This window comes from Acyrthosiphon pisum, chromosome A2 (assembly GCF_005508785.2).
Source record: "Acyrthosiphon pisum isolate AL4f chromosome A2, pea_aphid_22Mar2018_4r6ur, whole genome shotgun sequence".
Classification (NCBI taxonomy): Eukaryota; Metazoa; Arthropoda; class Insecta; order Hemiptera; family Aphididae; genus Acyrthosiphon; species Acyrthosiphon pisum.
The window spans coordinates 49,859,765-49,873,961 of NC_042495.1; the positions used below are offsets into that span (position 1 = coordinate 49,859,765).

General features: G+C 28.7%; 2 protein-coding genes across 3 annotated transcripts; one reads left to right on the forward strand and one right to left on the reverse strand.

Moving 5' to 3' along the window:
- The first annotated feature begins 1,913 nt into the window (after positions 1-1,913).
- LOC100163149 (ATP-dependent RNA helicase DDX19A) lies at positions 1,914-9,739 on the forward strand. 2 transcript variants are annotated; one of them, XM_008188930.3, is made up of 10 exons: positions 1,914-2,045; positions 2,153-2,340; positions 2,438-2,661; positions 2,892-2,984; positions 3,182-3,284; positions 3,354-3,468; positions 3,534-3,711; positions 3,771-4,008; positions 9,043-9,205; positions 9,265-9,739. In XM_008188930.3, exons 2-10 carry the CDS (start codon positions 2,320-2,322, stop codon positions 9,522-9,524), a joined length of 1,395 nt encoding a protein of 464 aa, XP_008187152.1. In that variant the 5' UTR covers positions 1,914-2,045; positions 2,153-2,319; the 3' UTR covers positions 9,525-9,739. The 2 variants fall into 2 exon arrangements, with proteins under 2 accessions (XP_008187152.1, XP_008187153.1); XM_008188931.3 differs by having other exon boundaries at positions 1,940-2,062.
- On the reverse strand, positions 6,218-8,468 carry LOC100159068 (geranylgeranyl transferase type-2 subunit alpha). Its single transcript, XM_001943544.4, has 2 exons — positions 8,374-8,468; positions 6,218-8,105 (listed from the first exon to the last, which is right to left on the reverse strand). Exon 2 carries the CDS (start codon positions 8,087-8,089, stop codon positions 6,536-6,538), a length of 1,554 nt encoding a protein of 517 aa, XP_001943579.1. The 5' UTR covers positions 8,090-8,105; positions 8,374-8,468; the 3' UTR covers positions 6,218-6,535.
- Positions 9,740-14,197: the final 4,458 nt, after the last annotated feature.

The following is a 14,197-nucleotide window of genomic DNA, read 5'->3' on the forward strand; positions in this document are numbered from 1 at the left end:
GTATCAGTAAATATTTGGTATACATTTGTTGATTAAAAATAATTATAATATTATATTTTGTATAATTATATATAGATAGTATTATATTTTATGCTGTGTACAATGCACAGTAATTTTCGTATTGATTATTAATAGTATTTAAAAAAAATATATGTAGGGGGTCGCTAAAAAATTGAAATTCAAAAAGAGGGTCACCACAGTAAAAAGGTTGAGAAACACTCAGTGCCGCAACTTGGTACATATTGGTGGGTGTGCGACCAATAAATAGGGCCCAAGTATAGAGGCGCAATTATAGTAGAGGGGAGGGGCTTTAGCACCCCCCCCCCCTGACTACGATTCAGACCCCTCCAAAAAACATTCCTTATTTATTTAGATATAAGCTGCTTATAGATTATTTTAAATTAATAATTTTGTTAGGTGGGCTGTAGCCCCCCAGAATTTTAATCCTAGTTGCGATCATGCTCATGTACCAATAGGTCATTTAATACATATTGCTTGTTGTTTTTAGCTAAATACATTATGTTATGCAGTTAATATAATATGTATATAGGTATACACTGCTATACTGCTTACAGATAGGTGAAGAGCATTGAACACATTGTACACTGTAGTGATAGTCCCCACATATCGTGAGGACTAAGGAGCAAAATGGTATGCAACCTCTTAAAACCATTTATTTTCTTTTTTGTCCCAATTTAAATGCAATAAACCATCAGCAAAATTAAGAATTTCGAAAATATGGTATTAGTGGTATAATTCAGCCCCCTGCCATTCGAAATTATTATTTTTAATATTTTGTTATAAATATAGTTAGGGCTTTGTTTTATATTATAATAATAATTATGATTCTAATGTATTCATTAGTTTCTATTTTTTGATTAAATAATAAGATAGTAAGATACCACTTTGTGACACCTTAAAAGAAAAAAGTTCCAAATAGTTCGGCCACTGGCCCGGGGGCCCATTTTTATGATTTAACGAGGGGCCAAGGGGTTCTTCGCACCCCTAGCACCCCCGGTTGTTGCGGCACTGGATATATAAGCTTATGCAAGTGCACTCACCATAAATTCGTCTACATGTGAACGTAGTTTTTCAGCAATGAGAAGAATAAAAATATGGTTGAGGTCATCTATGTTGCAAAATAGATTCACCAATTTAGCTATTATTATTAGTATAGAAAATTATATTTCCAAAACAATTGGTAGAGCTCATACTAGATTGAGTAGTAGATTCATTTGCAAAAAAAAAAAATTAGATATACCTTCTGTTTTAAAATAAACATTTTAATATAACAAGTAGGTAACAAGGTTGTTACTGTAAATTAATATTTAATAATTTTGTTTTTATTTATAATTTGTATAACTAATATTATCTTTTTTACATATTTAAAGTTAAGATTCAAGTATATGTACGAATAAATGTATAACACCTACGACCTATAGTATGTTTAAAATAAATCATGCTTAGTTTTGCATGGTGTTTAGGGTATTATTATATTTGCAAGTGCAGAGAGTGGCTTTTATACGCAATAAAGTAATTTGAAATATTAGACTCCTCTAAAACTTTCCGCATATTTCCGTATATGGTATGAACGACCACTGAAAGAAGTCCCTTGTATTTTAAGTGGACGTTTTAAGTATTGTTCTATGTTTTAAGTGAATCTGAAATCTTGGATATAAAGTTTGGTTAGTGATAGATTTCTAACACAACCGGACAACCCCTTTTATTTTTAGGTCACCTTGGTTCTTGTACATTCGTACATTCGTCATGAATAAATGAGACAAGTCTAAATGTCTATATTCCGCAGTCCGCTCCTCGAACGACAATAATAAATAATTATATAATTATATTATTAATATTATTGATCGGTCATTGAAATTTAAAAATAGTTCCCGCCACAACATTATCAGCATTGTCACCGCCGTATAACCTACAATAAAACGCTCGTGTCGGCGGTTTGATAACAGAAAAACAAAGATTGTAAAATTATTTATTTATTTCATGTTTTCGTGTCGGTTGAAGATTTTATGATATTTGGAAAATTGGTACATATCTCTGCTAAGTATAATTAATTTATTATAACAATCTATTGTACATCCGGTAATCGATACAAGCAAGATCACTGAAATCGAAACTCCAATTCACTTTCTAGGTTTGACTTTTGAACCAGTATCCAACCAGTAGGTGACTGTAAGAGTGTAAATCTCAAGTCATGAGCGATACGCTATAATTCACAGTCATTCCGTTTGCGTAATCGAAGTTTCCTATACTCAAAGATACTCATCCTAGGTTTACCACTTATTTTTAGTATTTCTAATCATGGAATCAATCACCAAAAACGTAAGTACAGGCTTTTATTTTTTCTAAAGCGATATTTCATTTAGATTATGAAAATTGTGATATACCTTCTTTTGTAAAAAAAAAACGTTTTACACAGTTTAATGATGCACATCTGGGTGACAAAAACTCAAATGATCCAACTGCAGAAACTCAAAGCAACACTTCTACCGAAGATGACAAAGAATTGCCAGCGTCTGAAAAATCATTATTGCAGAAAATTGTACGCACGGGTCTTATAACATCTAAACATGACATTGAAGTGCAAAGACGGGATCCAAAATCACCATTATATTCAATCAAATCATTTGAGTTACTTAAACTGTAAGATTTCCAAATTTAACTACAATAAAAGTTAGTAGAAAATCAGCCACAAACGTATATATTTTACGGAGAAGAGCTGTGTTGCATAGGTTGTTTTTTGAACGATGACGAGTAAAAAAGAGTGACGGTTAAACGTGTTTCTTCTGTATTTTAATATAAACAAACATTATATTAAAAATATTTATTATGTATGCCATTGTTGGGTTGACTTTGTTTTCATTATTTTTTAGTCATCCAAATTTGCTTAAAGGAGTTTATGAAATGGGTTATAATGCACCGTCAAAGATACAAGAAACTGCATTGCCTTTACTCTTGGCCAATCCGTAAGTCTATATATTATAAAAATATTGTACACAACATCAAACCACTGTTAGACAACTAAATTGTCTTTGTTTGCATCAATATTTTAATCTAAATATGATTTAATTGATATTTTAGTTTATCTAACTATTAATTAATATATATTTTTAGGTTTTGTTATTCACAGAGACTAAAATATATAATTTATTACATATTATAGGCCTCAAAATTTGATTGCACAGTCACAGTCAGGTACTGGAAAAACAGCAGCGTTTGTTTTGGCTATGTTAAGTAGAGTTGATCCGGATTTGCATTATCCACAGGTAATTTAGACTAGAATATTTTTCAAATGGTGTGTTTATTTATTTAATTCTTTCCAAATGTTTGTGTAGGTAGTTTGTTTGTCTCCCACGTATGAATTGGCTATTCAAACGGGGGAAGTTGCAGCAAAAATGTCTACCTACTGTCCAAATATTAGGTTAAGGTATGCTGTTCGTGGTGAAGATGGTTTGTATTTTTGTGTATAGTTTCTTAATTGTTAAAACAGTGTTACATATATTATTCATTTTTAGTTGAAAAAGGTTCTAAAATAGAGGAACAAATAATTGTGGGTACACCTGGAAAAGTTTTGGATTGGGCCACAAAGTACAAATTTTTTAACCCAAAATATATTAAAGTATTTGTGTTAGATGAAGCTGATATTATGGTTGACACCCAAGGTCACCAAGATCAAAGTTTCCGCATTAGAAAGTAAAACTTCTTCTAACCAAAATTTTTATTTAAATTAAAAATTTTAATTTCATATTAAGGTTACTACCAGAAACATGTCAAATGATGTTTTTTTCGGCAACATATACAGAAGATGTTATGAGGTTTGCCAATGCTATTGCACCTATGTCTGTCATCATAAGATTAAAACGCGAGGAAGAGACATTAGATAATATCAGACAATACTATGTTAACTGCAACAATAAAGAAGATAAATACAACGCATTAGTTAATATTTATGGAGGAGTGACTATTGGACAAGCTATGATCTTTTGTCAGGTAATTAAAGCAAAATATTAATATAAGTTAATAATTGTTTTTCATTGTGCATTGGTGATTATGTTGTATTTAAGCATTTATTTATTGATCGTAAAGAAAAATTGAATAATTTTAATTTATAAGGAATATAAATTTAATTATCTGTTATTATTAACCACTTTCTAAAATTTATTTTGAATGAATTATTAATCAAAAATATTTTGTTTTGCATTTTTAAATTATTTTTTTTAAATATTTCATCCTTATTTTTAATTTATTTAGTCAGTACTCATCTAATATAAAACAATTAGGTGAGTTACATATTTTGCATTTAATAAATTTTATCTTTATCACATTTAACACCGCTGATATGTTAACACACCACTGCTCATTCAATATGTTTAGTCAATGATGCTTATTGTTAAATCCTACTGACACATTTATGCATCAATGGCTCACAAAATCAACCAATCAATATATTTCTTTTTATATGTATTTCACTTCAATGGCTACCTTAAATTTCTAAAAGTTTCAATTGGATAGATGAGATCAATCAAGAGAACTTAACTGGTGGTACTTTGGAACAAATTATTTATGAAACGTTAATATGACACCTGCAGAGTTAAATAATATGTTAATTTAAGGGGATTCAATACTGTAATTTTCTGTTTTTATCTAACACTCGCGTGACATAGCATTTTAGATGTGTTTTTTGCCAAACATACCAATTGATCTAACAAAACGATAAGAATTCTGAAAACAGATTTGAATTTGTTGTCAAGTCTACTTGAAATTGACATCCATACATTTTTGATATTATCCCCCAAATTTCTAAAAATTTCATGTAAAAAAAAGAGTATTTAAAAATTGTTGTATTTCAATTTTTTGAAGAAGTTAAAATCAAAAAATTAAAATTGAGGGAAAGTAAAAAAAATAGACTTGACGACAAATTCAAATCTGTTTTTAGAATTCTTATCGCTTCATTAGATCAATTGGTATGATTGGCAAAAAACACGTTTCAAATACTATGGCGCTTGTGTGTTAGACAAAAACAGAAAATCGCGGTATCGAATCCCCTTAAAGGATTGCAAACGAACAATTAATTCAACCAAAATGTACCCTTCTTCTGTCAATCATACCAATGGACTTATTAACACAATAATACTTCTGATTTCAATTCGTTAATATGTCTACATGAAATCAATAAGACCACTTTTTTAACATTTAACACCAAAATATTTTGTTTGAATATTTAAAATTTACAAAAATTGATGTCTGTTAGAGATCGACCCGGTCACATTTTAAGATATTTTATTTTATTTTCAAATAATTGACATTTAAATTTTTAAATATTTTAAATATCCAAACAAAATGTATTGGTGTTAAATGTTAAAAAAGTGGTCTTCTTGATCTCAAGTAGACATATTAACAAATTCAAATCAGTTTTCAGAAGTCTTATCGCGTTATCAGGACCATTGGTAAGATACTAGACTTAACAAAAAGTACTCACAAGCATAGTTATTGCTTAGCATACATTGTTTACCATTCACTTGTGCAACATGGAGGTGGTGACTTGTACATGTGCTTGTGGGAGCACTCTGCTATTCATTTCACACAGTCACACATACTAATGATCACTTACTACATTCATAATATACACAAGACCCGCATGCATACATTTTGAAAATTGCCTCTTTTAAACTCTTAAAAACTGTCCATTTGTAATTCTTATTAAATCTTTTTATTTTTGACATAAACATCCTTTTTGGCTACCTAAATATGACATATATTGTAAGATGCTTTTTAGTTTTTATGCTACACGTCATGCTTCTTACGACTCTAGAAAAAATTCTCCTATACAAATTTTTGTAATAGGTATTTATGCTATAAAACGCTTCAATAAGCCGTATTCCTGGAATTAATAAACCTTGTTTTTATGCCATATTTTGTCTACTAGTGCGCCCTCCTAATACGGTAACATAAGCTATTGTTACTCTGACATAGTCATAAATAATGTATTACCTACAACATGTTAATTGAAAATTGAAATATTCTATATTTCAAAAAATATATTATGATCCAATATCTCCCACATATTGAGATATATAATATTTATTTGTTACCATAATTTTATGGGAATTGACTAAGTTACTTACATTTTTTTTTGAAACCCATAAGCCATACTTCAATCTAAAATTTCGATTATCTAATAAATTACAATAATTCAATATTGATAAAAATAAAATATTTTTTATTTATAAAATTATAAAGTTTTATGTATTTGTATAAACTAATATATTCTAAGATGTTATTCATGGACATAATAAAATTTGGTTAAAAATCTGGGAGGAGCTAGAAATCTCAATCAACACTATTCATTATACTTTAGGCGTTATAGGCATCTACCCAACCCCCAACCCCATAATGTACGCTTATAATGTTAATACAAATTAAATCATATTATGAATAAGATAAAATAGCAATAATAAGCATATAATTTTAATGGCCATATATGTACTTAGTAGTCTTAACTAATTATACTTAACAATCACAAAATTTCAATATTAGTAGACTGATTGATACATTCTAATATTTTATCAAGAGCTATTTGTTTTTTATCAAGGATAATTTTTTTAAGTGATTTACATTTTGTTAGCTCTTTGTACGAAATTTCTTGAATTTTATTTTCTCTCAGATCCAAAACTTCTAGATTATTCAGAGCAGGAAAATTATCCAAGTTCTCTAGTTTACAATTCTTCAGTGATAATTGTTCACACATAATTAAATTTTTTAAATGATTTAAATTGGTGTGGGATAAATCATTATCACTCAAATCAATATTTTTGTTAAATAGAAACATGTGCATATGATAAAACGCTGTTAATCCATATCCTTTCAAATTAACACTATCCATATTATTGTTATTATTGTTAGCAATCCAATGTTCAATTTGGTAACGGCTTTCGAGGTCGTGATAGTAATTTTTCCTTTTTGAATCTAATTCTTTTAATAATTTGATGTTTTTAAGACAATTTTTAAAATAATTGTTTGGTTTTAATGTGTAAAGAAGTAACACATAAGTTAGTAAAGCCCATTTGCTTTCTGGCTCCATATCTAACAGTTGATGTAAACTGTCTAATTGTCCATTTAAAACAAGTCGAAGCTGTTCACTAATATTAAGATTAAATATATTTTGTTGAACATTATCTATTGATAGATTATCTATTACTTGGTTTACTTCATCAATAATCTGTATTTTGGAACTGTCGATATTGTCTAGTTTTTTATACCAAATTTTTGAATCGAATTGTTCCCAATTTGTTTCTCCTAATCCAATAATTTTATAATTATTCGGTAATTTTCTGTTTAGTATGAGATAAATTTTATTTTTTATTCGAGAAACTTTGTATATAAACTTGGATGGTTCTAGTTTTCCTATAAGCCATCTCTGATATATCCAAGCACTTTGATCTGAAGGATCAGTAAATGCTGCGCTTTCCACCAATGATAATTCTGAAATTTTGGTAGATTCTTCATCTTTTCCTGCAGCACTAAAAAGTTTTGATCGATAATGCCATGCAGAATAATTTGAAAAATTTGACTCAATCATTTCCATAGTAAATTTCAATTCATTTTCATTTGGTTCTTGACACTTAGATGCAACAATTTGTCGGTAATCCCAGCAATGAAAATTTCGTTCATCTATTTTCAAATACTTTGTACATAGTTGCAATTCTTTATTCCAATCTGGACTAGGATCTACATTATCTAGTAGCCAATTTCGGTGATACCATGCTGAATAAGATTTTGGATTTACTTGTAAACATTTTTCAGTTAAATAAAGTTCATCATTAATTATTTCTTCAGATGGTTTCAGATGTAGTAATATTTCTTTTCTATAATTCCATATAGTAACAATATCAGGATTGGATCGTAATAGTCCTTCAGATGATTTCAATGCTAAAACATCATATTCATTACGAGATCGGCGCTCAAATACATCATTGATAGTATTTCGATATAATTGAAGTTTTTTTTCTTTTTCTCGATCTGCAGCGGCTTTTTGTGCTTCAGTTGTACGTACTTTTAGTCTGTTATGCATATTTTATAAAATTAACCTAAAAATTAAAATAATAAATTTCATTATATACACTTCATATTATGATGTTCTTATATTATAATAATACCTAACAACAATTAATTATATTTGTTAAATTTAAATTTTAAAATCTATGATGTGATAATTATTAAAATATACACTTAAGTTACACAACATAAATTGGTAATAAGGCATAAAATAATTTACAATAGGTGACGTTTATTGAAGTATACAATTTGCCTAATGTAGTTTCATACTAAAACATAAATACAATCAAAAAATCTCACCTTAAAAAAAATATTCACTGATAAATGTTAAGTTTTTAGAAAAAACGAATGTTGTTCAATACTTAATTATTTTACTAATAACTACTTTAAAACTACTAATATCCAAAATAATAATATTGTAATTTATTACTCAGTGATAAGAAAAAGATAAATTTCAGTGTTGCCATTTTTCCAAAAGTTACATAGTGAATAAAAAAATATTATTGTATGTAACATTTTTTATAACATTTATATTTACAAATGGACATCACACTTGTAAGTTGTAAGTAGAAAATTTACAGTTTTAGGGTCTTTCATTCTTACAATGTCCGGAAAAGTGTCGGAACCGCTAACCAACTGATAACAGATTTTATTACCTACAGAATTTGGCCGGTTAAGTGTCGGTTAACTTTAACCGTACATTGTATGAACAGCCCTTAGTTGTATGTCTTGGATACAAAATTTTAATTTTAATTTGCTTCCAGTGATATATGTTTCAAATTAAAATCTTTATTTAGCAGGAGTTGTGTTGGTTGTGAACATAACTATTTTATATAATTATTATTATAATATTATATAAATAAGATATATATAATTTATATCTTCTTTAGTAATAAATATTACAGCATGACAATTCATTATTCATAATATTTGTTTATATTATTTAATAACATTTTGTTTTTGTTGTAGACAAAAAAAATGGCTTTATGGTTAGTTAATCAAATGGCAGAACAAGGGCATGCTGTAGCTTTATTATCTGGCGAACTCACGGTCCAACAAAGAATATCTGTTTTGGACCGTTTCCGCGAAGGAAAAGAAAAAGTTCTGGTTACTACTAATGTATTGTCTAGAGGTAATAAGCATCATTATTTTGTTACTTATTTAGTTTAAACTTATATTTTATTATTTTAGGTATTGATATTGAGCAAGTCACGATTGTTATTAATTTTGATTTGCCTGTGACAGTCACTCGCGATCCTGATTTTGATACATATTTACACAGAATAGGACGTACTGGTCGTTTTGGCAAAAAAGGTATTGCTATTAACCTTGTAAGTGGTAGTTCGGATCATTTTGTATTGAAACAAATTGAAGAACATTTTTGTAAACCTATTGAATGTTTGAATACCGACAATGCAGATGATATGGAAAAATTGGGAGCTGAAGATTGATTTGTAATAATTATCTGTAATATTTTTTCTTTATTATCTTTTATTTTAAATTGTATTACAAATTATGAATCATTTAAACCTGTATTAAGAAAGTGATGTTAACTTGATAAATATTTGCTTTTTTTATCTTAATTAAATTCAGATTTAAAATCTTTTCAACAAAAGTTGTTTTTGTACTAATTTATAAATAAAAATAATTTATCATTATAAGTAAACATTTTTCTATTAGGTAAATACTTAAGTATTTTTATTTTTAAGTTTTGTGACATCCAAATTTTTACATTTTGATAAAATAAATAAATTAAGATTCATTTAATTTTAAATGAACAAATAATATAATTGAAAATTAAAAAAATATATTTACTCATTTATATTATTTATAGATCATTTTTATACAGGGCTTTACACCCGAACGTAACCCGAAACCCGAAACCCAAATAAATAAAACCCAAAACCTGTTTATACAAAATCGGTTGAAAAAAATTAAAACCCGCAATAACCTGAATCTGGAATTTCCATTTGAGTTTACCGGAAACCCGAATTATTAAAAATGAAGTGGCATATCAATTTGTATGTATTTTTTGCAACAACGAGACTAAGAAGATAAGAAGATAGTAGTGTGTGTGTAACAGATAACGCAATTTTTTTTTTTGTAACTTACAAAATAATAAATATTTAAAAAAGACCTTGATGCTAGTTGATTGTTTTATTTCATTTCACAATATTAATACGTATTAATAATTAATTTAATTTTTCAATTTTTCAATTTTTTTCATTATGTTAACTTTAAATATAAAATGAGATTACTATATCAAATTTGCATTAAAAATCTCATGTTAATTGATATACAACATGTGTTTTTTTAATACCCGAATTTACCATAATTAACCTGAATAGATTTGCATTTAACTGTAACCAGAAAAGTGTATTAACCCGTAACACCCGAATTTAATAATCCCAATTTCCTTTCAACACTTGAAACCCAAAACCCGAAAAAATGATTCCGGTGCGAAGCCCTGTTTTTATATCATTGTTTGCTTAACACGTTCACTGCGTAAAATGCCAGTTGGTGTCATTTTACATAGTTTGCATATTATGCTGAAAACGCCAATTGGCGTCATGTTCAACAAGGTTGTTATTATTATATAAACATTGTTTCATAAACAAGTGCAAACTGTACACAGATACTTTAATTTTTCAATTTTTAGGATTTTTTTTAAAATTAATTTTTACAGCTACAAGTATATCTGAGTTATCTGACCTAGATGAAAATTCCAACGATATCGCGCAATAGGCATAAATTCATAACATAGACATTTTGTAATTTTTACTTGTTTAATACCTATGGTGTTCTGTAAAGTACATTTATATTTTACTGTCCAGTCTTATAATTTATTGACCATCGTGGATAACTCTAATATTAGAGTCCATATTTAGTCTTAGTTAAAAGTATATATTAGGTGAACAATTATTACTGATAATATAAAATAAAAATGAAATCCAGAGTAAAAAAAATTATTTTGTTTTTATTATTATTTATAATAAAAATATGTTGGCTAAGCTCCACCGTGTTACTTTTTTATAAAATGTATGGTGGGGCTCCAGCGGAGTCCCCCCCCCTCCACCCATCACAAATATTTGGAGTAGTTGCGTCACTGTCCACATATAAAGCTACCTATTTCAAAAATTGATTTTACTAGCAGTGCCGCAACTAGAATTTTTGAGCTCTAGGACAAAAGATTAGTCGACAAATTTATTGGTGTCAGTTACATAAAATTCAACAAACAAACATAACCTTTATCAAAAAGTATTTCATACGTGTAAAACATACATTTTAGTAAAGAACAACACTTTTTAATATCTATCATAATTAAAATATCAAAATAAAAAATCATGCAAGAATAAGTTCATTATAATATTATATTAGAATAAAGTATTACATTTTATAAAAAAATTATGATGTTAATATTTTAAACAAATTTCATCTTTCTGCAGGCTTTCAAATTAAAAAAAATCTTTAATTAATTTGTCTGTTTTTTTTCTGTATTGAGTATAGCAATGTTTGAAAGTCGATTTTGGCCACATGAATTTCTTAAATAATTTTTGATGATTTTTAATTTTGAGAATGATCTTTCAGCCGTTGCTACCGTAACTGGCAGTGTTAAAAATATTGTACAAGCTACTAAAATTTCCGAGTAACTTGTTGGTATATCATTGGTAAGTATAAAAGTGGCCATTTGACATTTCATTTATAGTTTTTAAATTTTTCAAAACTAACAAATCCCTAGTTGGCCATAGTGGTGACGTAAATAGCGTGATTTCCCGTTAAAATTCCAACAAACGATAATAATAAATCAATGACGGACTACAATTTTATTCCGCGTCATCAATATTTTAATATAATCAATATAAAAATTTAAAATTATAAATAGGGACCACAAAATAGCAATGGAGGACGTTCCCCGAGGCATTGCTTCGGCTGCCTGGGTGGATGTTGCGGCACTGTTTACTAGGTGCCTATTTCGAATTTTTATATAATACTGTAATATCAAGATTATCAAGTATTAATTATTCACAAAAATAATTTATGCAAATATTAGATAGGTACTTCATTTTTAGTGTAACTGCAACGTGTAAGTAACCTAACATAACCTAATCTGGTAGCCGCCAGCCGGTAGGATACCTAAAGCTAAATAGGTAATCAAGGTACTTTTACTATCTATTGACGTGACATAAAAAGGCTTTATATACCTATCGAGATTATCTAGTAAAAATTAATTATAATTTGGTATTAACGAAAAAAATGTCTGTATATATTTGTATATTTCTGTCAATAATTTTAGAATAACTGCAATGACTAATTTTTTTTTGTTCATAAAGTTTTGACCTTCACGTACAAGGCCCGAATCGGCAAAAAATAAGTAGTTCCAGAGAGGAGGGGTTGTACAATCCAAACATTCTACAAATATAAGTACCTGTACTATTATGATCATTAATAATTAATTACCAGTGTCATGCCATTTATCAGTGTCTTGCACACTAGAAAATAATAAATATTAATAATCCATTAAGAGGACGTAGAGCAAAAATTGTTTTGCGCGGGTGATAACTTTTCTCGCACCATCTTTGCTGTAGAACTACCAAATTTTCACAACACGTAAAGAAGCGAACTTAATCTCTACAACAGCGTGGATAGCACTATCCAATCATTTTTTATAAGCAAATGAAAAAAAAAAACAAAAAAACCAAATGTTTAGAAGCAAATAACTTTTATTGTATTTATATGTTACCTATCTAAAATATAGGCATGCTGTTGCATAGATAATTTTCTACCCTATATGTTCAGCAATTTTGGAGCCACTACTACAAACATAGAAAGATAAAAGTTGTCCCGCGCAAAACGGTTTTTGTTATGTTGTAAATTGTAAGACGGAAACAACACATGCGAGTATAATAGCGTCCTCGTGTAGGTGCAACAATATAGCAAAAACTGTTTTGCGCGGGAAAGAATTGAGAACGCTACAGTCATAATTATTAAGAAACGAAATTTTCACCACATTAAAAGGAGCATAGGCGTGCGCACGGGCAGGGCTGATTGGGCTTTAGCCCTACCTGAGAGATTTTTTTATACGTGGTAACCTTACGAAGACATGATTAAAAGTAGGTAAAGCCCTTTTAGTTTTTAAACGTTTGTGTTTACCCGAGAGACTATACAGGGCGATTTATTTAAAATTGAACACTCATTATTTCAAAAAATCTAATTGTTTTTGATACATTTTCGAGTCGTTTACAAAACAACTCTGTTAATAAAACCTTTTTTTTTTTATTTTTTTTAAATTTTTTTTTGAGAACAGAGTTTTAATTTCATATTCCAAAGTAGAATATTTTTCTAAGTATTTCGATACATAAAAATCGAATTTAGTGCGAGTAGTCTATACGTTATAAGTATTTAAAGTTTAGATGAGCGGAGATGAGTGGTACGGGCTTGGCCCGCGAAATGTATGTCCACTACTCCGCTCATCTAAATTGTAATATTTATATCTCATAAACTAATAGCCCTAAAGTCGATTTACCATGAATAATTAATAATCATAAATAAATACCTATTAATGTTAATTGACAATATTTATACATTATATATTATATTTTAAACGTTTTGTGAAAAACACAAATAATAATGGATTTAGAAACAATAAGAACTTTTATCGTATAAGTGATATCAACAAAATATAAACGATATTGCACAGCCAAAGTGCTCTTTTATATGTGGTGAAAATTTCGTTTCTTAGTTATGAGTGTTATGACTGTAGCCTTCTTGGTTTTTTTCCGCGTCAAAACATTTTTTCTATGCCGTACGTGTGTAAGACGGAGACAACACATATGTGGGTGCGATGTCCTCTTAATATATTATGTAGGTATATCAGGTACCTAATAGTACGTATAGGTAGGTATCGTAGGTCCGTACTACTTGAACCTTATACAATCACCAAATATTACTGCAGTTCAAATGCGCAATTATAGGGAGGCTTGGGGAGGGCACAGCCCCCAATTTTATTCCCCTTCAGTATTTTAATCATATTTTAGCTTATAATTATAATACCAATTATCAGGGACCAGGGTCTGTAATGCTGATTCAATTCTCGCCCCCTCCCCCCTAGAAATGGTTTTTTAAG

What these genes read in the sequence shown, in the direction of transcription:
- LOC100163149 (XM_008188930.3), top strand. Translation starts at nt 2,320, where the DNA reads ATGGAATCAATCACCAAAAAC. An exon ending in TCATTTGAGTTACTTAAACT is followed by an intron (nt 2,662 to 2,891) that starts GTAAGATTTCCA and finishes ATTATTTTTTAG; the next exon opens with TCATCCAAATTTGCTTAAAG. An exon ending in TGCTGTTCGTGGTGAAGATG is followed by an intron (nt 3,469 to 3,533) that starts GTTTGTATTTTT and finishes ATTCATTTTTAG; the next exon opens with TTGAAAAAGGTTCTAAAATA.
- LOC100159068 (XM_001943544.4), bottom strand. Translation starts at nt 8,089, where the DNA reads ATGCATAACAGACTAAAAGTACGTACAACTGAAGCACAAAAAGCCGCT.